This window comes from Oncorhynchus gorbuscha, linkage group LG07, assembly GCF_021184085.1.
Source record: "Oncorhynchus gorbuscha isolate QuinsamMale2020 ecotype Even-year linkage group LG07, OgorEven_v1.0, whole genome shotgun sequence".
Taxonomy (NCBI): domain Eukaryota; kingdom Metazoa; phylum Chordata; class Actinopteri; order Salmoniformes; family Salmonidae; genus Oncorhynchus; species Oncorhynchus gorbuscha.
The window spans coordinates 25,369,198-25,393,557 of record NC_060179.1 but is presented as its reverse complement, the minus strand read 5'-3'; the positions used below and the strand labels follow the sequence as shown (position 1 = coordinate 25,393,557).

The following is a 24,360-nucleotide window of genomic DNA, read 5'->3' as shown; positions in this document are numbered from 1 at the left end:
GATGGGGATTTAACAGTTTTTTTTGTAATTTTCTTAATGGGTGCATGGTTATTAGCAACTGCTTTAAGCAATTTCATGAATGTGTCAAGTGCCGTGTCTGTTTGCTCCTCATTACACACCACAGACCAAAAGATATTCTTTACATCAATAACATACAATAACTTTTGTGGTGATTCCTATGATCTCTTATTCACTGGGGCAAAAAAGTATTTAGTCAGCCACCAATTGTGCAAGTTCTCCCACTTAAAAAGATGAGAGGCCTGTAATTTTCATCATAGGTACACTTCAACTATGACAGACAAAATGAGAAAAAAAATCCAGAAAATCACATTGTAGGATTTTTCAAGAATTTATTTGCAAATTATGGTGGAAAATAAGTATTTGGTCACCTACAAACAAGCAAGATTTCTGGCTGTCACAGACCTTTAACTTCTTCTTTAAGAGGCTCCTCTGTCCTCCACTTGTTGCCTGTATTAATGGCACCTGTTTGAACTTGTTATCAGTATAAAAGACACCTGTCCACAACCTCAAACAGACACACTCCAAACTCTACTATGGCCAAGACCAAAGAGCTGTCAAAGGACACCAGAAACAAAATTGTAGACCTGCACCAGGCTGGGAAGACTGAATCTGCAATAGGTAAGCAGCTTGGTTTGAAGAAATCAACTGTGGGAACAATTATTAGGAAATGGAAGACATACAAGACCACTGATAATCTCCCTTGATCTGGGGCTCCACACAAGATCTCACCCCGTGGGGTCAAAATGATCACAAGAACGGTGAGCAAAAATCCCAGAACCACACGGGGGGACCTAGTGAATGACCTGCAGAGAGCTGGGACCAAAGTAACAAAACCTACCATCAGTAACACACTACGCCGCCAGGGACTCAAATCCTGCAGTGCCAGACGTGTCCCCCTGCTTAAGCCAGTACATGTCCAGTCCCGTCTGAAGTTTGCTAGAGAGCATTTGGATGATCCAGAAGAAGATTGGGAGAATGTCATATGGTCAGATGAAACCAAAATATAACTTTTTGGTAAACTCAACTCGTCGTGTTTGGAGGACAAAGAATGCTGAGTTGCATCCAAAGAACACCATACCTACTGTGAAGCATGGGGGTGGAAACATCATGCTTTGGGGCTGTTTTTCTGCAAAGGGACCAGGACGACTGATCCGTGTAAAGGAAAGAATGAATGGGGCCATGTATTGTGAGATTTTGAGTGAAAACCTCCTTCCATCAGCAAGGGCATTGAAGATGAAACGTGGCTGGGTCTTTCAGCATGACAATGATCCCAAACACACCGCCCGGGCAACGAAGGAGTGGCTTCATAAGAAGCATTTCAAGGTCCTGGAGTGGCCTAGCCAGTCTCCAGATCTCAACCCCATAGAAAATCTTTGGAGGGAGTTGAAAGTCCATGTTGCCCAGCAACAGCCCCAAAACATCCCTGCTCTAGAGGAGATCTGCATGGAGGAATGGGCTAAAATACCAGCAACAGTGTGTGAAAACCTTGTGAAGACTTACAGAAAACGTTTGACCTCTGTCATTGCCAACAAAGGGTATATAACAAAGTATTGAGATAAACTGTTGTTATTTACCAAATACTTATTTTCCACTATAATTTGCAAATACATTTTCTGGATTTTTTTTCTCATTTTGTCTCATAGTTGAAGTGTACCTATGATGAAAATGACAGGTCTCATCTTTTTAAGTGGGAGAACTTGCACAATTGGTGGCTGACTAAATACTTTTTTGCCCCACTGTACATTATATTAGGCCCAGCCTTTGGAACTTTGGTTTTCGTAGATATGGCTAATATATTGTGATCACTACATCCGATGGATCTGGATACTGCTTTAAAGAACATTTCTGCAGCATTAGTAAAGATGTGATCAATACATGTTGATGATTTCATTCCTGTGTTGTTTGTAAATACCCTGGTAGTTTGACTGATAACCTTGAACCAAGTTGCAGGCACAGGTTACAGTTTTAAGCTTTTTCTTGAGTGGGCAGCTTGATGAAAGCCAGTCAATATTTAAATCACCCAGAAAATATATCTCTGTTGATATCACATACATTATCAAGAATTTCACTCATGTTACCCAGATACTGACTGTTAGCACGTGGTGGTCTGTAGCAGCTTCCCACCAGAATGGGCTTTAGGTGGGGCAGATTAACCTGTAGCCATATTGCTTCAACAGTATTTGACATGAGATCCTCTCTAATCTTTACAGGAATGTGGTTCTTAATATAAACAGCAAATTTGGTTTGACATTCAATATCCCTATGAGGCTAGTTGGGAATCATCAGTAAGTTACACAATGTACATGGGACAATATATTTTTAAATGTCAATGACTTTAAAACCTCAAAGCAACTTTTAATTGTAGAAATTAATCTACAAATATTAAATGCATATAATGAGACAACTAAAAGGTGTGCAACATGAAAATATTGTCCCATTTACATTGTGTAATTTATTGACAGTCCCTAACTAGCCCAACAGATCAGCTATCTAAAGTCAAACCCATTTTGCCACAAGGTGCACACCTGATGATTGGAGAAAAAACTTTAAGCTACTTCCAGATACAAGACCTAGTTAGTGTTTTTAAAGTTCAAATGAAATTTATTGGTCACATACACATGATTAGCAGACGTTATTGCGAGTGTAGCGAAATGCTTGTGCTTCTAGTTCCGACAGTGCAGCAATATCTAACAAGTATTATCTAACAATTCCACAATACCTAATACACACATCTATGTAAAGGAATGGAATAAGAATATATAAATATATGGATGGGCAATGTCCGAGCGCATAGGCTAAGATGCAATAGATAGTATAGAATACAGTATATAGAGATGAGTAATGCAAGATATGTAAACATTTTTAAAGTGGCATTATAAAAGTGGCAAGTGGTCCATTTATTAAAGTGGCCAATGATTTAAAGTCTGTATGTGGGCAGCAGCCTCTCTGTGCTAGTGATCGCTGTTTAACAGTCTGATGGCCTTGAGATAGAAGCTGTTTTTCAGTCTCTCAGTCCCTGCTTTGATGCACCTGTACTGACCTCGCCTTCTGGATGGTAGCGGGGTGAACAAGCAGTGGCTCGGGTGGTTGTTGTCCTTGATGATCTTTTTGGCCTTCCTGTGACATTGGGTGCTGTAGGTGTCCTGGAGGGCAGGTAGTTTTCCCCCGGTGATGTGTTGTGCAAACCGCACCACCCTCTCTCTCTCTCGCTCTCTGGGACCTGGGTAAAAGTAGTGCACTATATAGGGTATAGGTGCCATTTGGGATGCATCCTTGGTGTGGAGTATCTTAGAGCCTCACTCCCCCTCCCCTCAGAACTGCAGTTAGGGAGAGAGAGACCTCTCTGTGGGGGTAGTTGTGTGGGTCCTACACCTCCACCTGTGCTTTCGTGGCACTAGAGAGCCTAGATGACACCTGTCTGTCACGAGAGTGGCTCTGTCAATAGAGGGATCAATGATTGGTGTAGGGACTGGGGAGGGGACATGGATATGGTGCTAAGGAGAGTGAGAGCTCTCTGGTTTCTATTGCTCCATGGTCAAAAGTAGTGCACTACATAGAGAATAGGGTGCCGTTTGGGGCTTACTCCCAGTTATTTTATTGCCTTTTTCTTAACTGCAAAAATATAGCCCTACACAATTGCAACAAATCATCCTGGAATTTTGATTTGCACAGCACCAATGGCATAATTCCTTAGCAAATGTAGCCTGTATAATGTAGCCTGCGGTTGTGGGCGGTGATACAGTTGCCATGTACCAGGCGGTGATACAGTTGCCGTGTACCAGGCGGTGATACAGCCCGACAGGATGCTCTCAATTGTGCATCTGTAAAATTTTGAGGGTTTTAGGTGACAAGCCTAATTTCTTCAGCCGCCTGAGGTTGTAGAGGCGCTGTTGCGCCTTCTTCACCACACTGTCTGTGTGGGTGGACCATTTCAGTTTGTCAGTGATGTGTACGCTGAGGAAAGTTATCTGGAAGGGTGAGTGACTGTAACTGTGTATTGTTTTGGCAGAACGCTTCCCATGTTCGAACACATACACAAAAGACATCCACATCAAAGCACCCCTCCAAAATGCAAATCTCATTCTGTCACATTTCCTAATGAGGAGAATTGATACAGAGGCTAAATCAAGAAGTTCAGCCCCCCTTTAAGAAGTTTGTTATAGCCATAGAATTAGAATCTCATTCTTGTTCTGTGGTTATAGGCCTACATACAGCTTTTGGAGACTGAGTATTAGCCTAATTACACTCCCAATATTTTTCAGTCCTCAGCTATTTCACACTATAGGCCCAGTGTGTATGTTTGTTCAGTGGCTGCTTGCTTGAAGGATGCAAATAAACCCTCTGTGACGCAGTAGATTTTATTACTGAGTGATTCTGCTGCAGTGCAGTCAGGCTATAAGAGCAACAGCATCAACAACACGAGACAGACTCGTGCATGTGATGGCAGAGTTCATGGGAGCAGAGCTGAGCTTAGTGCTACTGGGGAGGGAAATGCACAAGGCAGTACAGCTGTGGCCCATCCTGACTGCTTAGCCCATCCTGCCTGCTTAGCCCTGCCTGCTTAGTCACTCACTGGCCTTGTAGAGATGTGATGGGTTGTTGGTTGCTGCTGTGTTCCTGTAGCTATCGGAGTCAGCCTTTACAACATTCGAAAACCACTCCCTCTTCATCATGGGCGTCGGTCCAGATGCGACCCGATCTTTTCTCATCAAATCGAATGAATTTCCATTGCTCCTTGTATCCACATACAATCCACATTAGACAAGATAACCATTTCCTCCTTTTTATGTTGTCCTCTTGATGCTCTTATTAGCTTTATGTAACTGTAATAACTGTCAAATGCTTGGAATCTCTTATCGGTTTATTGAAGTCACAGATAGTTAGTTCAGTTATATTTTAATGCAACAACAACAGATGTTCAGTCTACTGTGTAATTTGAATGATTGTTGCATGCTTGATTGGCTAATTAACAATCAGCCTAATTAAATAGAGAGAACAGTAACGGTCCAGAGATGTTATATGTAATTAAATGTTTACATTTAATCAACTTTGGCAGATGCTTTTATCCAGAGCGACCTCCAGTCAGTGTAGTTAACTAGCCTACGGTTTGTAGGAACAACAACCACACATCATTCATTGCAAGAAGATCCTTCTTGGAAATAGCCACTAAAAAGCCGTTGATGTTTTGTTTTGCAGACACTGTGTATTTTCACCTCCCTCCTTTCAGTGGAGCAGATATGAAGTGTGTGTATGGAGTCTCCTGCTATCGCCAAATAGAGGCTAAGGTTGGTTCCCCCTCATGGCACTTTAATATTCAAGAGACACAACTATTTGTGTCTTCTGCTGCTTTACACAAAATAAAGCAGAGTAGTGTCTCTTCTTTGCTCTCTCTGTGGTTATGTTTGCGGACTGTTTGCGGACTGTTTGCGGACTGTTTGCGGACTGTTTGCGGACTGTTTGCGGACTGTTTGCGGACGTGCCATTAGGTGTATGCCTCAAAACGTTGGTTGTTTTTCCTTTTCAGTCCCTGAAGGTCCGACTGGCTGACGTCACCAGGGAGACGGTCCAGAAGAGCGTGTGTGTCCTCAGTCGAGTGGTGAGTCGGCTAACATGTGACAAGGTTGTGAGAGAGGAAGGAAGAGGTCTAGAAGCAGGGGGAGATGGGAGTGTCTGCCTCGAGGTCCTGTTTTAATATATTTAACTAGGCAAGTCAGTTAAGAACAAATTCTTATTTACAATGATGGCCTACTGGGGAACAGTGGGTTAACTGCCTTGTTCAGGGGCAGAACGACAGATTTTTACCTTGTCAGTATCCCCAGGATACTCCTGTTTGTCTGATGACGTGTGTTGGCAGTTTGAGACTGGGGGTTGGATTTGGGGCTGGGGATCTCTCTGGGAAAAGGTCTCCTGGAGCACTCTGACTTTGTCCCAAATGGCATCCTATTCCCTATTTTATTTATTTATTTTATAATAATAATACACTACATAGGGAATAGGGTGCCATTTGGGATGCAGCCTGTGACCCCTGGGGGTCAGTGGACAGCTCCCATAATTCACAGTTACGGAACAGCTGACAAGGCAGGAAGGGGCACGCTTCCTTGGGTAATGAGAGCTGGTATGGTGGAGGAAACACCAGAATCATAAAACTGTGTAGGCTGTTTTAAATCCTTTTCCAGGATAAGTCATTAGAATTTAGTTTTTTTATTAATCTTGTCACCAAAACTGTGTTTATAGTGTGTATACTGTAAATCCCCACTTGTCTTTACTTGGCTCATTGCGCTCTAGCGACTCCTTGTGGCGGGCCGGGGGGGCTTGCTGGCTATTTCTGGTCAGGACTAAGAGAAGTTGGTTCGCTTCCTCACATAAACAAACTGACAGATGTTAATCACCACACACTAGGCTGGGCTGACTGCCCTCACTCACTCACTGATGAGTGTTTCTCTCCTCCTCAGCCTCTGTACGGTCTTCTCCAAGCTAAACTACAGCTCATCACACACGCCTACTTTGAGGAGAAAGACTTCTCACAGATATCCATATTGAAAGTGAGTGTTTTCAGAGTTTTGAATCACAAAGGCTTGAATCACTTTCTTCTTTGGTTTGTGACCTTTTGTGTTTATGAAACATTGAACTTAGAACCTTAACTTTTCTCTCTCTCTCTCGCTCCCTCTCTGACTGTCTCTCTTTCTGTCTCTCTTTTTCTGTCTCCTTCTCTCTCCCTCCATCTGTAGGAGTTGTATGAACACATGAACGGTTCTCTGAGAGGAACGGCTCTGGAGGGATCACAAGTGTTCCTGGGTAAAATTGTCCTGCTATTCTATCTGGCTCCAACACTAGGTGCACCTTATTCCCTATTTAGGCTGCCATTTTGGGGACACAGACCAGGGCTGTGGAGCATGTCAGACTCTCACTCGCAATCTGCTCTCACTAAAATGGCTGCTGTTGAATGATCCTGTCTGTGGTGTCTGTCCTAGATTAGCCATAGAAATCTGTCAGTCAGGTGTGCCATTGTGTCACTTGTTATGGTGTTCAGATCAGCTTACAGAAAGAGGACTGTCCTATTTAAGGATGTCTTCGGTCTTCTTTTTTGCGTGACTTTGAGTAATGCCCCAAAACATGTGGTGTGTGTTCCAAATGGCGCCCTATTCCCTATATAGTGCACTACTTTTGACCAGGGCCCATAGAGCTCTGGTAAAATAAAACACTTTATAGGGTACCATTTGGGACGTCAATTTACACGTATGATAAATGTCCTCCTTCATGCAAATGTCACGTTCTTGATGTACACATTTTCTCCCGACAGGTATGTCACCAAGAGATTTAATACTGCACTTTCGACACAAGGTAAATTAATGTGTTTTGAGGCCATCAAATGGCTTGTAAACATCTAGTGTGCGTACCAAATGGCATTCTGTTCCCTATGTAGTGCACTACTTTTCACCAGAGTGCCTTGAACTGAGCCCTTATGTACCCTGGTCAAAAGTAGTGCCCCATAAAGGAATGGAGTGTACCCTGCCCAGATTGTGGTTAGTCGTTGTGGTGTTGTTGACATGCTTCTTCTCTCATTCACCCACTTAGGTTCTTATTCTCTTCAAACTGATTCTGCTGGAGAAGAAGGTGAGGATTTCAATTAAATCTATCCATCTATCATCACAATGGGGAATTACTCTGGGCATGTGAGTCATCAACAACAACATGACAGCATATCATAAATGACACCCCACACGGTGACTTCATAGCAAGATAGCACCGCGTCATTAATCGTCATCATACCACAAGACATTACCCGCATAACTCCCTCTAGGGGCTTGTAGTCAGAATACATGGCCTTACTGTTTGTGTGTCTGTGTGTGTGTTTCCTATTCCAGGTGCTGTTCTACGTATCTCCAGTCAACAGACTGGTAGAAGCTCTGATGACGGTACTGTCACTGTTCCCAGGTGAGCACCAGCATAGCGGTCCTACCATTATGATTCTACATATTCTACTCATGTAGAGTTAGTTTTTCCTCTGGAGTGTTTGTTTCTTTATCGTGGGGGTTCAAAGGTCAAACCTCATCTTATGTGTTCATTCCTCTAGGCATGATAGAACACGGCCTGGCCGACTCGTCCCACTACCAGCCCAAGAGCAGTGTCTCAGACGACATCAGCCTGCTGGAGTGTGTGTCGGGGGCTGAGGAGTTTGTCTCTGTCTCGGTCACTGACATCACCAATGCTACCCTGGAGCTGGTTGGGGAGGAGGGTTTCGGTGAGAACCAGACCACCACCACCTCCACGGAGGCCTCGCAGCGGACAGCCTCCCCCTCAGACACCTCCATCCCAGCTGGGGCAAGCACAAACCTCAAGCCCCCCTCCCGTACCTCCCCAGACTCGTCAGAGAGCGACTGGGAGACACTGGACCCTAGCGTGCTGGAGGACATTCCAAAAGACTCTGAGACAGGAGGTTTGGGCGTGGAGCACCCTGAAACGTTTGACCCAGAGCCAGGTGTCCCCATCACAGTTCAGCCCCAGGGCCAGTCAGCAGGGCAAGGGGGGGAGGTAGCTGTCACTCAGGGCCTAGTGTCAGGCCTGGAGGAGGACCAGTACGGACTGCCACTTGCCATCTTCACCAAGGTATGTTTTTTTTTAGGGTATTTTGACTTTATATTGATTGATGGATGAGAATATGAGATGAGGTGACGTATGAGATGGGGAGATTGATGAAAATATGAGATGGGGAGATTGATGAAAATATGAGATGGGGAGATGGATGAAAATATGAGATGGGGAGATGGATGAAAATATGAGATGGGGAGATGGATGAAAATATGAGATGGGGAGATGGATGAAAATATGAGATGGGGAGATGGATGAAAATATGAGATGGGGAGATGGATGAAAATGGGAGATGGGGAGATGGATGAAAATATGAGATGGGGAGATGGATGAAAATATGAGATGGGGAGATGGATGAAAATATGAGATGGGGAGATGGGAGATGGGTATGAGATGGGGAGATGGATGAAAATATGAGATGGGGAGATGGATGAAAATATGAGATGGGGAGATGGATGAAAATATGAGATGGGGAGATGGATGAAAATATGAGATGGGGAGATGGATGAGAATATGAGATGGGGAGATGAGGAGATGGATGAGAATATGAGATGGGGAGATGAGGAGATGGATGAGAGTATGAGATGGGGAGATGGATGAGAATATGAGATGGGGAGATGGGTGAGAGTATGAGATGGGGAGATGGATGAGAATATGAGATGGGGAGATGGGTGAGAGTATGAGATGGGGAGATGGATGAGAATATGAGATGGGGAGATGGGTGAGAGTATGAGATGGGGAGATGGATGAGAGTATGAGATGGGGTAGTGGCAGAAACCAAACTACTAGGGATGCAGCTAGACAACTGCTTATCATGGTCATCTCAAATCACTAACGTATGTAAAAATATATAAATTAAAACTGCATGCATGATCAGAAGGGTAACTAAATATTTACCGGGAAAGATTCTTAAGCAAATAACCCAAGTATTAATTGAGAGTCAGGTGAACTACTGTTCTGTGGTCTGGGGAAATGCATCATCAAGTGAAATTAGGAGGCTGCAGATTGCACAGAACAAAGCAGCAAGGATTGTTTTAAGGTGGAGATATGGTTCTTCTGTTGTAGTCATGCGCAATGCTCTTGGTTGGTCATCCAATTAACAAGATAATTGAAACAAACATGCTTATTTCATTTCAAATATACATTTAAAACAGCCAAATTCTATTCACAACGGTATTCAGTTGGTAAGAGACAAACATTCTGTAAATACTAGGAATAGATTGTCCACCATCTTGTGTTATCCAGACAGAAAAGAGAAATAGGCAAAATAACATTTCAATTTAGAGCAATAAAGAAATTGAATAATTTAACTGAGCAAACCAGAAACCTTTCAACATATAGATTTAAACAATACTTTAAAACAATTTAAATATAATACATAAGAAAGTTGTGCTGGACTATGGTAGATGAAGAATCAATATATATTTTTAGACTGAGTATTTATCTGATCAATATGTTAGTGTATTATGTCTGTTTGTAACAGTGTTAAATGTGAAAATATGATTGTATTATAAATTGTATTTGAATGTTTAAGGACTCTTGTAAGATTAGTCCAAATGAGAACTAAAAGAGATCCTAATCACCATCTTCACCAAGGTACAAATTTGAAAACTTTATTGTCCAGCGTCAACTTAACATAAGATTAAAAACAAAAAAAGTACCACTCACCAGAGACATAGATAGTTTTCCTTCTCAATCACAATGAATAAGATTACATAGACCGAGAGGACCTGATCCTAGATCAGCACTCCTACTCTGAGACGCTTGATACATACAGCCTCAGATCAAGACGAAGGATAACCACACACTCTAACCTCTATGCCTGTGGTTGCCAGGGTTACCTGTGCCTGCCCTACATGGCCTTGCAGCAGCACCACCTGCTGTCAGACGTGACGGTGCGCGGCTTTGTCGCTGGGGCAACCAACATTCTCTTCCGTCAGCAGAGGCACCTGAGTGACGCTATCGTTGACGTGAGTCCTGCTCTCCATCTCCCTCCCTCACTCTCTCACTCTCTTCTCTCTCACTCCTCTCTCCATCTCTCAACCTATCCTCTCTCCCATAGGTCCAGTGATCTCAAGTGTGTACTGACAGTCTGCTACTCTTAGAGGAGAATTAGTGGAGAGCTTAGGAGAACATTGGTCTGTTTTTAAACGGTTCTCTCTGATTCTAGATTACAGATAGTGATCTTGTCCTTCTCTATTTTTTGTAGTTCTATGCTGTTTTCATAATGAATCCCACGTGTATGCTGCCTATCAGATTTGGCCTCTTTTTCCCAGATATCTTGAGTTACTGAGTGCTTTGTCTGCTGTGTGTGTGTGTCCGTCCGTCCGTCCATCCTACTAGGTGGAGGAGGCTAAGATCCAGATCGGGGACCCAGAGTTGAGGAAGCTGCTGGGCCTGACCACGGCTGACCTGCGCTTCGCCGACTACTTGGTCAAACACGTCACGGAGAACCGCGAGGACATCTTTCTGGATGGGACTGGCTGGGAGGGGGGGGACGAATGGATTAGGGCCCAGTTTGGACTTTACGTCCATTCTCTCCTGTCCTCTACCTTACAAGAAGGTAGGACACTTATTGCCAGGGATGTGTTTCTTTTCTCATGAATGAAAACACCTTCCTCTAGTCCTACTACTAATTCCATGTGGGATCACTTCCTGCTCGCATCGCTGAACTTGACTATACTACTTCTAGTCATTTGTCTCAGATGATTTCAACAGCTAAATGCTCCTCTGTGTGTGTGTCTGTGTCCAGACAATGAGAAGTTGCTAGCGGACTGGGGCACGCCCTTCATCTCAGCCTGGAGGATCACACACAACTACAGAGTGTGGTTCAGCAACAAACACCCAGCCATGGCCAAGATCACCCCAGGGTAAGATGGCACCCTATTCCCTGCACTACTTTTGACCAGGGCCCGTAAGGATCAAAGGTAGTGCACTATATAGGGGGGTGGCGGGATGGGAGGGTGGTTGGATATGCCAAATGATGTTGCTACACTTTCTCAATGAATTATTTACAAAAAATGTACTTCTGATGTAAAATGACTTGTGTTATTTCTTCTTTCTCAGCCATCCGTTCCAAGGGCAGTACAGTGCTGCTGATCTGAAATTAAGATTCTCACAGTGAGTACTTAATTCTTCATTGAAATCTATTGATTACCCGTATACATAAAGCATCTGTAATATAAGCTATATCTAATGTGTATTTACTCTAAATCAGTTAAATGACAGTACCACGAAAACATAGATGACTGCCCCCCAGTGGTGAATTTAGAAGGGTTTCTGTGCCAGGTAGAATTTAGTCTGTGGGTCAGCATATAGGGAGACTTACAATAGGTTTTGCTCAACTTCTGCGTCCTCTCTCCTCCGTCCTGCCTCGCCTCCTTTTGGGAAAGGTGGAAGGTAATCATGAACAAATATGCGCTTGTATGTCCTTCCCCCATTGGGCAAATGTTTAGAGGGGTGGAATCCCAAAATAAATGAGTCAAGTGATTAAAAAACCAACAACAAATAAAGTTAGTTGTGCAATACATTTTATAGATGAAAGGAAAAGTATCCTATCGTTTTTTAAACGTGCGCACCAACCGTTGATTCAAAGAGGGCGTGGCTCATTAACAAAACACTCCTGCTCTTGCCGCCAGGAGGAGGCTCTTGTATCCTTGGCCGAAGTAGGTCATCGAGGAGGGAAGCATACTCTTCGGTTCACCGACTAACGAATTGACACTCCTCAACCACTTATCTGTTTCCGGGTCACAGAGGAGAGGAGGACTGAAGGAGTCGAGGAGAGGACAGACTTTTGCCTAAATGAGAATCTCCCATTGTTGTTATTTTCAAGTCAGTTATGTGATAGAGAATCTATTTTTTGCCAAGACATGTAAATCAGTCTTTGAGGGGAGAGTTTGAGTCAAGTTGTGTTGTTGATGACCAACAGGTAGAAATCAGGGTAAATGGATAACAACCAATGTTATAGGTAACTTTGAATATGTTTACCCTCAGTGTACAGCAGAACACCTGCAGTGAAATTTTATATTTTTTCCCGTTTTGAGGTTAATGGACTCAAAATACCATCTTGGTATAACTTCTATTCTGAGCAAAGTGGGGAAATTAATCCCAAACCAAGTTGGAAGGCTCCAAGATGACACTATGGGGTCATTCCTCGTGTATTGGCCATAGTCTAAACTGGGATAAAGGAACGAGAGGCCCAAACATGGAATATTAATATAATAATATAATATATAATAATATATATTGCTGCTTCCCAGTGATTTTTTTCCCTGCACCCAAATATACAACATTTCTACTCAATCTGTTTGAATATTTTTTTGCCCAGCACCGGTCGTCTCAAGTTTAGGATGTGCATATCGCCCTCCCTTCCGCCATATTCTAATCTCCTTAGTCATTGTCTGTAATTATGTAATTACTATAATTATATAACCTCGTGCCCTCAAAGTTTTCACACCCCTTGAATTTTTCCAAATTTTGTTGTGTTACAGCCTGAATTTAAAATGGATTGAATGTAGATTTGTTTGGCACTGGCCTACACACAATACCCCATAATATCAAAGTGGAATGATGTGTTTTGACATTTTAACAAGTTAATAAAAAGCTGAAATGTCATCAGTCTTAAGTATTCTGCACCTTTTATTATGGCAAGCCTAAATAAGTTCAGGAGTAAAAATGTGCTTAACAAGTCATGTAATAAGTTGCATGGACTTTGTGTGCAATAATAGTGTTTTAACATAATATTTGAATGACTACCTCATCTCTGTATCCCACACATACAATTATCTGTAAGGTCCCTCAGTCGAGCAGTGAATTTAAGAAAGAAGGGCACCTATAGTGTAGATTATAAAACACTTTTAAAAAGTAGACATTGAATATCCCTTTGAGCATGGTGAAGTTATTCATTACACTTTGAAGGGTGTATCAATACACCCAGTCACTACAAAGATAGACGTCCTTCCTAACTCAGTTACCGGAGAGGAAGGAAACCGCTCAGGAATTCCACCATGAGACAAGTGGTGACTTTAAAACAGCTTTCTCCTATCACAGCCATTAAAAACTGAGGATCAATCAACATTATTGTAGTTACTGAACAATACTAATCTAATTGACAGAGTCAAAAGAAGGAAGCATGTACAGAATAAAAATATTCCAAAACTAGTATCCTGTTTGCAACAAGGCACTAAAGCAAAGCTGCCAAAAATTTGGCTAGGCAATTCACTTTTTACATTTATTTTTTAAATTCTTTGTTGTAGTTTTTACCCCTTTCTTCTCCCCAATTTCGTGATATCCAATTGGTAGTTAGTCTTGCCCCATCGCTGCAACTCCCATACAGACTCGGAAGAGGCATAGCTGTGTGTTCTCCGGAACACGACCCTACCAAGCCGCACTGCTTCTTGACACGCTGCTCGCTTACCCCGGAAACCAGCCACACCAATGTGTCGGAGGAAACACCGTCTAGCTGCCGACCAGAGTCAGCATGCGCCCGGCCCGCCACAAGGAGCCACTGGAGCACGATGGGACAAGGACATCCTGGCCGGCCAAACTTCCCCTAACACGGACAACGCTGAACTAATTGTGCACCGCCACACAGGTCTCCCAGTCGCAGCCGGCTGCGACACAGCGTGGGACCGAATCCGGGACTGTAGTGACTCCTCTAGCACTGCGATGCAGTGGCTTAGACCGCTGTGCCATTTTGGAGGCTTAGCAATTCAATAAAAACCAGAAATACCTTATTTACATACGTTTTCAGACCCTTTGCTATTAGATTTGAAATTGAGCTCAGGCGCATCCTGTTTCCATTGATCATCCTTGAGCTGTTTTTACAACTTGATTGGAGTCCACCTGTGGTAAATTCAATTGATTGGACAGGATTTGGAAAGGCACACACCTGTCTATATAAGGTCCCACAGTTGACAGTGCATGTCAGAGGGAAAAACAAGCCATGAGGTCAAAGGAATTGTCCGTAGAGCTCTGAGACAGGATTGTGTCGAGGCACCAGTCTGGGGAAGGGTACCAAAACGTTTCTGCAGCATTGAAGGTCCCCAAGAACACAGTGGCCTCCATCATTCTTACATGGAAGAAGTTTGAAACCACCAAGAAACTGAGCAATCGGGGGAGAAGTGCTTTGTTTAGGGAGGTGAACAAGAACCCTGTGGAGATTGGAGAACCTTCCAGAATGTCAACCATGTCTGCAGCACTCCACCAATCAGGCCTTTATGGTAGAGTGCCCAGACGGAAATTAGAGTTTGCCAAAAGGCACCTAAAGGACTCTGCCCATGAGAAACAAGATTCTCTGGTCTGGTGAAACCAAGATTGAACTCTTTGGCCTGAATGCCAAGCGTCACGTTTGAAGGAAACCTGGCACTATCCCTACAGTGAAGCATGGTGGTGGCAGCATCATGCTGTGGGGATGTTTTTCAGCTGCAGGGACTGGGAGACTAGTCAGGATCGAGGGAAAGATAAACGGAGCCAAGTACAGAGAGATCCTTGATAAAACCCTTCCAACAGGACAATGACCCTAAGCACACAGCCAAGACCATGTAGGAGTGGCTTTGGGACAAGTCTCTGAATGTCCTTGTGGCCCAGCCAAAGCCCAGACTTGAAACCGATCGAACATCTCTGTTGAGACCTGAAAATAGCTGTGCAGCAACGCTTCCCATCCAACCTGACAGAGCTTGAGAGGATCTGCAGAGAAGAATGTAAGAAACTCCCCAAATACAGGTGCAAAGCTTGTAGCGTCATACCTAAGAAGACTCCAGCCTCTAATCGCTGCTAAGGTGCTTCAACAAAGTACTGAGTAAAGGGTCTGAATGCTTATGTGATATTTCAGTTTTTTATTTTTTTTTAATGAATTTGCTTAACTTTCTAAAAACCTGTTTTTGCTGTGTCATTATAGGGTATTGTGTGTAGATTGAGGGAATTAAATAAAAAAATCAATTTTAGAATTAGGCTGTAACGAAAGAAAATGTGGAAATTGTGGAAAAAGTAAAGAGGTCTGAATTACTTTCCGTATGCAGTGTATGTTTGTGGCAAATCTACTTGAAACTCTACGGCAAGACCTGAAAATGGTTGTAATGATTAACAACCAATTTGACAGAGCTTGAAGAATGAAGAATTTTGAAAATAATAATGGGCAAATGTGGCACAATGCAGGTGTTCAAAGCTCTTAGAAACCCAGAAAGACTCACAGCTGTAATCGCTGCCAAAGATGCTTTCACAAATTATTGACTCCGGTGTGAATATTTATGTAAATGTAATATTTCTGTATTTAATTTGAAATACATTTATCAACATTTTCTAAAAACATCTTTTCAATTTGTCGTTATGGGGTATTGTGTCGATTGATAAGAAAAAAATTAATGTCATCCATTTTGAACACAACAAAATGTGTAAGTCAAGGGGTATGAAAACTTTCTGAAGGCACGAGTTGCAATGTTTCACTGCAGTCACACCATTTCATAGAGTACTAAGCTACTAATTGCTGTTCCCTGCTTGTGATGGTAATAAAGAAAGACACCAGGTCTCTTATTTAACTCTCTACATTAATGATGAGAGGTTCATTCTCAAAAAACCTTGCTGGCCGTCTTTGGGGGGGGGGGGTGGTTACGTTACAGAAAGTGCAGAGGAAATGTGATCCCGCCGTATGCTGACTGTCCCAGGTCCTTATCTCCAACCCTGCCTCTAAGGTTACATTCCATACTCCTCCCAAATAGCACCCTACTCCCTAAATAGTGCACATAAGGAATAGGATGCCATTTGGGACACAGGCTACGTGTCTTCATCCTCTATTGATAGCTTTATGGTGAGAACATGGGGAGATCTGCTTGATGGTACTATATGGGTTCTCTCTCATTCCCCTTCGCTATTCAGCGACATGCACGACCCCAGTGAACTCTGACGTAATGGAAAACAAACAAACAGACTGGGGCGCTGTTGAAAATCCTCCTGAACTCTGAGCGGTAGAGCGAGAGTGGCGAACTCTCAGAGCAGGAAATGACTTCAGAAGCTGGTCAGACCTAACTGAACTGCATAGATTTATATTTGATGTACGTTACAGAAGCTTCGTGGCGATGAGTATCAGCTCACTTAAAATGCCTGCCACGGAATAAAATGCAACAGGTTTATCTATCTGTATATGTATATGCATTTCACAGTCGACACCTGTTGTATTCGACGCATGTGACAAATACAGTTTGATTTGATAGTGTAACTCACACAATGAAGTGGTTGCATATATAGGCCAACTTTCCAAAGGAATGTAAAAGCATGCCTTTTGTACGGTGAATTTTCCATATGACTGGTCAAAAGTAGGGCACTATGTAGGGAATAGAGTGCCATTTGGCATGCAGTCAAGGTGCTGTAGGGGAGTATGGGTGTTACACCCCCTGCATGGTAATCTCTGGATATAACAGGCTGGATGTAGAGTCAGAGTCTGCGTCCCAAATGGCTCCATATTCCCTATAAAGTGCACTACTTTTAACCAGGCTCCTAGGCGTGCGCTATGTAGGGAATATGGGACTCACTCGTCGGACAGGGAATTTGGCAGTTGGCCATGTAAGCTCTTAAGGAATAAATGAAACTCATTTCCTGCTTCATTCACTTTGTATAAGAGCAGCCTGGGTTCCTTTCTACACAGGAGTACTGGTATTCAGCATGTCTCACGATCTGTGTGTGTGTGCCTCTACTTCCCTCCCACTGTGACTGTCTTATGTGAAAGAGTCAGGTGTTTAATGACATTTGTGTGAGGCTTCCCTCTCGTCACTGACAGATGGACAAAATAAAACAGAGGGTACTGTTCAGTAAGGCAAAACGTACCAAAACATTTTTAACCGTTCTTATTGGACCAAATCCAGGTAGTACCATCCCATTTAATTCTGTTTCGAAACATCTCGTCCCATACTGAATTTTCGTGTGCCCTAATTGGTCAGTGGAGCCGTCAGTCATCAGGGCCCCCCAGTCAGACCCCAGTCTGCCAGCTTCCTTGTTTTCCTCATCACTCAATGACAGTGGAACTCTCTTTCTCTCTCTTTTTCCCTCTTTCCTCTCTCCCTGCATCAATAAACATGGAGTCTAGGGGGGTGGTAGGGGTGTAAGGGCTTTGTATTCAGGTCTTTGGGTAGGCTAGAATGGTGGTCAACAAAGACTGGGAGAAACTGAGTTATTTTCTTTCCTCTTGGTCCTGTCACTCAGTTTCACCTCACACAATGACCAGTCTTTGTCCTGACCAGGTCCTAGCTGGCTTCTTTCCTCATACCCCGTACTATTTTACACTCTCTCTGAAAACGAGAAAACAAATCTGCTTGACGTCCTGGTGAGAGAGAGAGAGTGGTGAATATTGCGTCTGTATTATACTGTTAGGTTCATCACAGCTCTCCTATTCATCTGTTATCTCTTGTTGCCAACAGCGAGCTCTCCACTCATAGAGAGACAGAGATGTGTTTTTGAAAACAAAGCCACGTGACTGCATGACTTTGTGCTGGCCCTGCAGCAAGCAGAGCGGAGTCCATGGCTGGCTGCCGACCGTTGCCGTGCCAACAGACGGTTGCGTTTCAAATGGCAACCTATTCCCTCTACAGTGTAGTACTTTTGACCAGGGGCCATAGGGCTATGTAGGGAATAGGGTTCCATTTGGGACATAAAGGGGGATCTGTTTTATTGTGAGCGGGCTGGGCTGGACCTACATGGCTGTTTATTTGGGTCAGGCAGTGAAGGTTGGGCCTGTCTGTGTGGTCGAGCCGGTGTCCGAGCTCGGACACTGGATTGGTGTCACTCTGTCGCCCAGGCTCCTAGCAACCACCACTGGAGGCTATGAGAGAGGTAAATGGGGTCTGGTGTCCTGTCCCCTGTGCAACAGCAACAAGGCTGTGGTTTGTCACTGACGTTCACAGTCTGTGGTGGGACAGAGATGGAGGGTGTCTCCCAAATGCCATCCTGTTCCCTACATGGTGGACTACACAAGCACATGCACTCACATACCCACACCGTACACACACAGATACACCATATAAACAAAAGTATGTGGACACCCTTTCAAGTTAGTGGATTCGGCTATTTCAGCCACACTCGTTACTGACAGGTGTATAAAATCGTACCATGCAATCTCCATAGACAAACATTGGCAGTAGAATGGCTTTACTGAAAAGCTCAGTGACTTTCAACGTGGCACCGACATAGGATGCCACCTTTCCAACAAGTCAGTAAGTCAAATGTCTGCCCTTCTAGAGCTGCCCCGGTCAACTGTAAGTGATGTTATTGTTAAGTGGTCCTCGGTTGCAACACTCACTACCGAGTGCCAAATTGCCTCTGGAAGCAACGTCAGCACAACAGCTGTTCGTCAGGAGCATTTGTTCTGCGTGGCCGCGCACGCGTGCAGCTTAGAGGGAACATTGGTCACTTGTATTCCAAAACGGATTTGAAAAACCAAACTGATTTGAGCATTAAGGCCTGCAGTGTGAACAAGGCTTCAGTACAGAAGTCCATTCTCTTCAGCTGTACTGTGACTGTATCCTGTACGTAGTGTACTGTGACTGTATGTAGTGTACTGTGACTGTATCATGTACGTAGTGTACTGTGACTGTACGTAGTGTACTGTGACTGTACGTAGTGTACTGTGACTGTACGTAGTGTACTGTGACTGTATCTTGTATGTAGTGTCCTCTATCCTGTACGTAGTGTACTGTATCCTGTACGTAGTGTACTGTATCCTGTACGTAGTGTACTGTGACTGTACGTAGTGTACTGTGACTGTACGTAGTGTACTGTGACTGTACGTAGTGTACTGTATCCTCTACGTAGTGTTCTGTAACTGTACGTAGTGTTCTGTAACTGTACGTAGTGTTCTGTAACTGTACATAGTGTACTGTAACTGTACGTAGGGTACTGTATCCTCTACGTAGTGTTCTGTATACTGTACGTAGTGTTCTGTAACTGTACGTAGTGTTCTGTAACTGTACATAGTGTACTGTGACTGTACGTAGGGTACTGTGACTGTAAGTAGGGTACTGTGACTGTACGTAGGGTACTGTGACTGTACGTAGGGTACTGTGACTGTACGTAGGGTACTGTGACTGTATCCTGTACGTAGGGTACTGTATCCTGTACATAGTGTACTGTATACTGTACTGTATACTGTACGTAGTGTACTGTGACTGTATCCTGTATGTAGTGTCCTGTATCCTGTATGTAGTGTCCTCTATCCTGTATGTAGTGTCCTCTATCCTGTATGTAGTGTCCTCTATCCTGTACGTAGTGTCCTCTATCCTGTATGTAGTGTCCTCTATCCTGTACGTAGTGTCCTCTATCCTGTACGTAGTGTACTGTGACTGTATCCTGTATGTAGTGTCCTCTATCCTGTACGTAGTGTACTGTATCCTGTACGTAGTGTACTGTGACTGTATCCTGTACGTAGTGTACTGTGACTGTACGTAGTGTACTGTGACTGTACGTAGTGTACTGTGACTGTACGTAGTGTACTGTGACTGTACGTAGTGTACTGTGACTGTACGTAGTGTACTGTGACTGTACGTAGTGTACTGTGACTGTACTGTGACTGTACGTAGTGTACTGTGACTGTACGTAGTGTACTGTAACTGTATGTAGGGTACTGTGACTGTACGTAGGGTACTGTGACTGTACGTAGGGTACTGTGACTGTACGTAGGGTACTGTGACTGTATCCTGTACATAGTGTACTGTGACTGTATCCTGTACATAGTGTACTGTATCCTGTACATAGTGTACTGTATACTGTACATAGTGTACTGTATCCTGTACGTAGTGTCCTGTATCCTGTACGTAGTGTACTGTGACTGTATCCTGTATGTAGTGTCCTCTATCTTGTACGTAGTGTACTGTATCCTGTACGTAGTGTACTGTGACACTATCCTGTATGTAGTGTACTGTATCCTGTATGTAGTGTACTCTATCCTGTACGTAGTGTACTGTGACTGTATCCTGCATGTAGTGTCGTCTATCCTGTACGTAGTGTACTGTATCCTGTACATAGTGTACTGTTACTGTATCCTGTACATAGTGTACTGTTACTGTATCCTGTACGTAGTGTACTGTTACTGTATCCTGTACGTAGTGTACTGTGACTGTATCCTGTACGTAGTTTACTGTGACTGTATCCTGTACGTAGTTTACTGTGACTGTATCCTGTACGTAGTTTACTGTGACTGTATCCTGTACGTACTGTGACTGTATCCTGTACGTAGTGTACTGTGACTGTATCCTGTACGTAGTGTACTGTGACTGTATCCTGTACGTAGCGTACTGTGACTGTATCCTGTACGTACTGTGACTGTAACCTGTACGTACTGTGACTGTATCCTGTACTGTGACTGTATCCTGTACGTAGTGTACTGTGACTGTATCCTGTACTGTGACTGTATCCTGTACATAGTGTAGTGTACTGTATCCTGTACGTACTGTGACTGTATCGTGTACGTACTGTGACTGTATCCTGTACGTACTGTGACTGTATCGTGTACGTACTGTGACTGTATCCTGTACGTACTGTGACTGTATCCTGTACGTACTGTGACTGTATCCTGTACGTAGTGTACTGTGACTGACAGTATCCTGTACAGTATGTAGTGTAGGAGTTCCTTGGTGCTAGTGCCAACCATAAGAGGTGCCAGGTAGGGAGGGGCTCACAAAGGGCACTGATGTTGATGCCGGAGTCACGGGACACCATAGCCGAATTCCAAATAGACCCCTAGTCCTGAGATCTGAGAGGATTGGATAAGTCTAAGCAATATAGCGAAAACCTTCTACCTAGCCAATCAGAAGGCAAGGTGAAGCTAGGTATTACACCAATGCTATCTATCCTCTTGTCACTGAGGTTAGTAAGAAGAGAATGCTTATATCTATCCAATCATTTGACCAGGACTACTGACCTTCTTGGGACTGTAATGTGTGTGTTGACATCTGGGTGATTTTAAAAAGAGACAGCCAGGCTGGATTTATTTGTGTGTATGTTGTGAAATGTACCCGGGACAACAAGCGGACACTCTCTGGCTGCTCTAGTCTCAGGTTGGCTTGGTTTGGATACTTAGATTCGACCACCGGTGACAGTAACTCTCTCTCTACTTCCGCAGAGTTATGCAGTACTATACTACAACAGGTTGTAGAAATATTTTAGTTGAGAAATGTGTCACCGCTACCCAGGGTTTCTTTCTGGGTGCAACATGGTTGGTCGTGACTGAATATCCCTTTTTTCTTGCTGAATTTCAGCTCGGTGCAGAACAGCGAACGGGGGAAGAAAATTGGAGCAGCTGTGATCACCACCAGTCGAAGTGTCGTGCAGACCGGGAAGGCAGTAGGTGAGACCGACAGTCAGTCTCTCTAACCAACCTTTTCCCCAGACTCAAATTAAGCCACCTGTGAAGGATTTGTAGTCCAGGAAACTGGCCTTCAAAAATAGTCAACACCGAGTACTGCTAACTAACATTCACTCCCGGATGGCTTTGTTTTCATCAATTAATTTCTAAGAAATGGATTGTTCAGTACAAAACTGTATATCTTATCCACAATCCTTCCTGTCTCCATCCTCCAGGTCAGTCGGTGGGTGGAGTGTTAATCAGTGCTAAGTCAGCCATGTCGTCCTGGTTCTCTACGTTGGCCCAGCCTGCTATTTTAGCCACTCCCACAGCCTCCCCTGAGCCTCAGTCACCTACCGAGCCTTGACCACCTACCTGCTGCCTGCCTCCTAACCTAGCCTTAGCCTCTGTCACGGGCTTTAGCCAACATGAGTTAAGCCTAGGAGCTGAGGATACCCTAACCCCCTCCAACGGTCCTTCCCTGAATGTCTCTCAATGAATCTTTCCCTGATTCCCCCGCATCCTTTCTCCTGAGCTCCTTCTCAAAGCCTATTGGAGAAGGTCAGAGGGGAGGGATCTTGGACAGTGACCTCCAATACAGTTGAGGCAGTGAGGAGACAGGATGCGACGTGACACACTCCTCTCCCTTTTCCTTTCAGAACCAGCTAGTTACAGAAGGAACCGGGGTCAGGTGGGCAGGATAGGTTTTATTTTATGAAGGATTTGTTTCAGGCCTCTGATGGGATACCACAATACAGCAGAGGGATCTAAGTCTTTGTTTGTAAATGATTCCCTATGTAGTTCACAACTTTTGACCAGGGCCCATAAGGTACTGGTGATAAGTAGTGCACTAGGAATAGATGCCATTTAGGATGTAACCCTGGTCTGCAGTACCCTCTCCCCTCCATCCCCAGGTTACAACTGCTCCAGCATGGAGGACAGACAAGAGGAATAGCCACTTGTGCTAAACAGACCGACAGAAATATGCTCAGAGCTTCAGATTTGTGTGTTTTTCTCTGTGTGGTGGAAGACCTTTTGTGTTTTATCCAAACTGTATTCCAACAAGGTGTATACTATACTGACAGTGAAACCAGTGCATTGCTGGAAGCTGTTACAGTAAATTAGTAAGATGCTGGGCCAGAGCAAGTTATTCTGTTTACTGGACAGGACAGGCAACCTATGAGCGTGTCCCAAATGAAACCCTTACCATAGTGCACTACTTTTGACCGGACCCTAGTCTATAGTAGTGCACTACAAAGAGAAGAGGGTGCCATTTGGAACATATGTTTGTCATTCCTTAAAAAGCAGTTTTCTTAACCTTTTTCCTCATGTCCGCACTATACACGTAATAACTTTTATAAAGATAGTTGGAGTATGGGATAACTAATTTATTACTTGTATATAGTTTGTTGGACTTGTACATAAGTGATTTCCCTCTGTCGACACGACTGGAACCAATCTCTACCTGATATGGCTCTATCGTGCATCTGAAATGGCACCCTATATAGGTCACTACTTTTGACTAAGGCTCTTTAAACCTATTCCCTAGAAAGTGCACTACTTTAGCCTATACTTGTTACTTTGAGATGATTACAGTACCCCCCCAACTGTTTGTATTGAAGTTGTTGGATTAGTTTAACATTTAGGCACAGATCCATATTTAGAAAATAAGTGTGTATATATATTTATCTTTGAGATCTGGGACTGTATCCACTAAAAGTTGGAGTAAGAGTGCTGATCTAGGATCCCATAACCTTATCAATTACGATCTAAAAGGCCAAACTGATCCTAAATCAGCACTCGGACTCAGACGTTTAGACATGGGCCCAGGTCCAGTTTTTAAACTGTAATAACATCTTTGCCGGCTGTCTGAACCATCATCTCCTTGATTTCCTGTCTTGACTTTTAAACTAAAGTCTGTATGCTTCATTTGTTGATCTCTGAAAATCAATGCAATTTTTTTTTTCACCTGTTTTGAAAATATTCTAAATTGTGAAGTTTTAATTTATGCTGCATTAAATATAAGACATGCAAATCTACTTTCTCATACTTTCTTCTGTACTTAACTGGAAATCAGCCTCATCTTTACTGCTTCTGTACCTAAAAAATGCTTTCCATAAGCACTACAAAACAAAAGAGATTAAAAAAGTATTTCTGTAAGCTTCTGTTAAAGAGAGCGAGATATTCATGGTCTGGTCATACTGTATGTAGGTCAGCCAAACAAAAGACTGTAGAGGGGGTGTACCAGGACATGTGGTAGCAGGGTCTACCGGACAAAAACAGGCTGCAGCCACGTGCCTCAGTTCAATAACATCGCATGCACACGCGAACCCAGGGACCTCACGGATGACTTTCAGATTATCAGCTCAAAAGCTATGGGAGGGGGAGGAGGCAGAGCAGTAGAGGGATGTTTGTTTGGCTTCAGC

General features: G+C 43.6%; 1 protein-coding gene across 3 annotated transcripts in view; it reads left to right on the top strand.

Moving 5' to 3' along the window:
- LOC124039698 (late secretory pathway protein AVL9 homolog) overlaps positions 1–23,973 on the top strand; it is a 32,210-nt gene extending 8,237 nt beyond the window's left edge. For 2 of the 3 annotated variants that reach the window (XM_046355948.1, XM_046355946.1), the window contains exons 3-16: positions 5,218–5,306; positions 5,546–5,617; positions 6,474–6,563; positions 6,750–6,816; positions 7,322–7,362; positions 7,597–7,635; positions 7,887–7,956; positions 8,096–8,628; positions 10,446–10,580; positions 10,954–11,173; positions 11,363–11,480; positions 11,677–11,730; positions 21,849–21,937; positions 22,171–23,973. In XM_046355948.1, coding sequence (XP_046211904.1) covers positions 5,259–5,306; positions 5,546–5,617; positions 6,474–6,563; positions 6,750–6,816; positions 7,322–7,362; positions 7,597–7,635; positions 7,887–7,956; positions 8,096–8,628; positions 10,446–10,580; positions 10,954–11,173; positions 11,363–11,480; positions 11,677–11,730; positions 21,849–21,937; positions 22,171–22,301 — 1,707 coding nt within the window. In that variant the 5' untranslated portion in view covers positions 5,218–5,258 and the 3' untranslated portion in view covers positions 22,302–23,973. Of the gene's footprint in view, positions 1–5,217; positions 5,307–5,545; positions 5,618–6,473; positions 6,564–6,749; positions 6,817–7,321; positions 7,363–7,596; positions 7,636–7,886; positions 7,957–8,095; positions 8,629–10,445; positions 10,581–10,953; positions 11,174–11,362; positions 11,481–11,676; positions 11,731–12,248; positions 13,303–21,848; positions 21,938–22,170 lie in introns of those variants that run through there. The other variant, XM_046355947.1, reaches the window with a different exon arrangement.
- Positions 23,974–24,360: the final 387 nt, after the last annotated feature.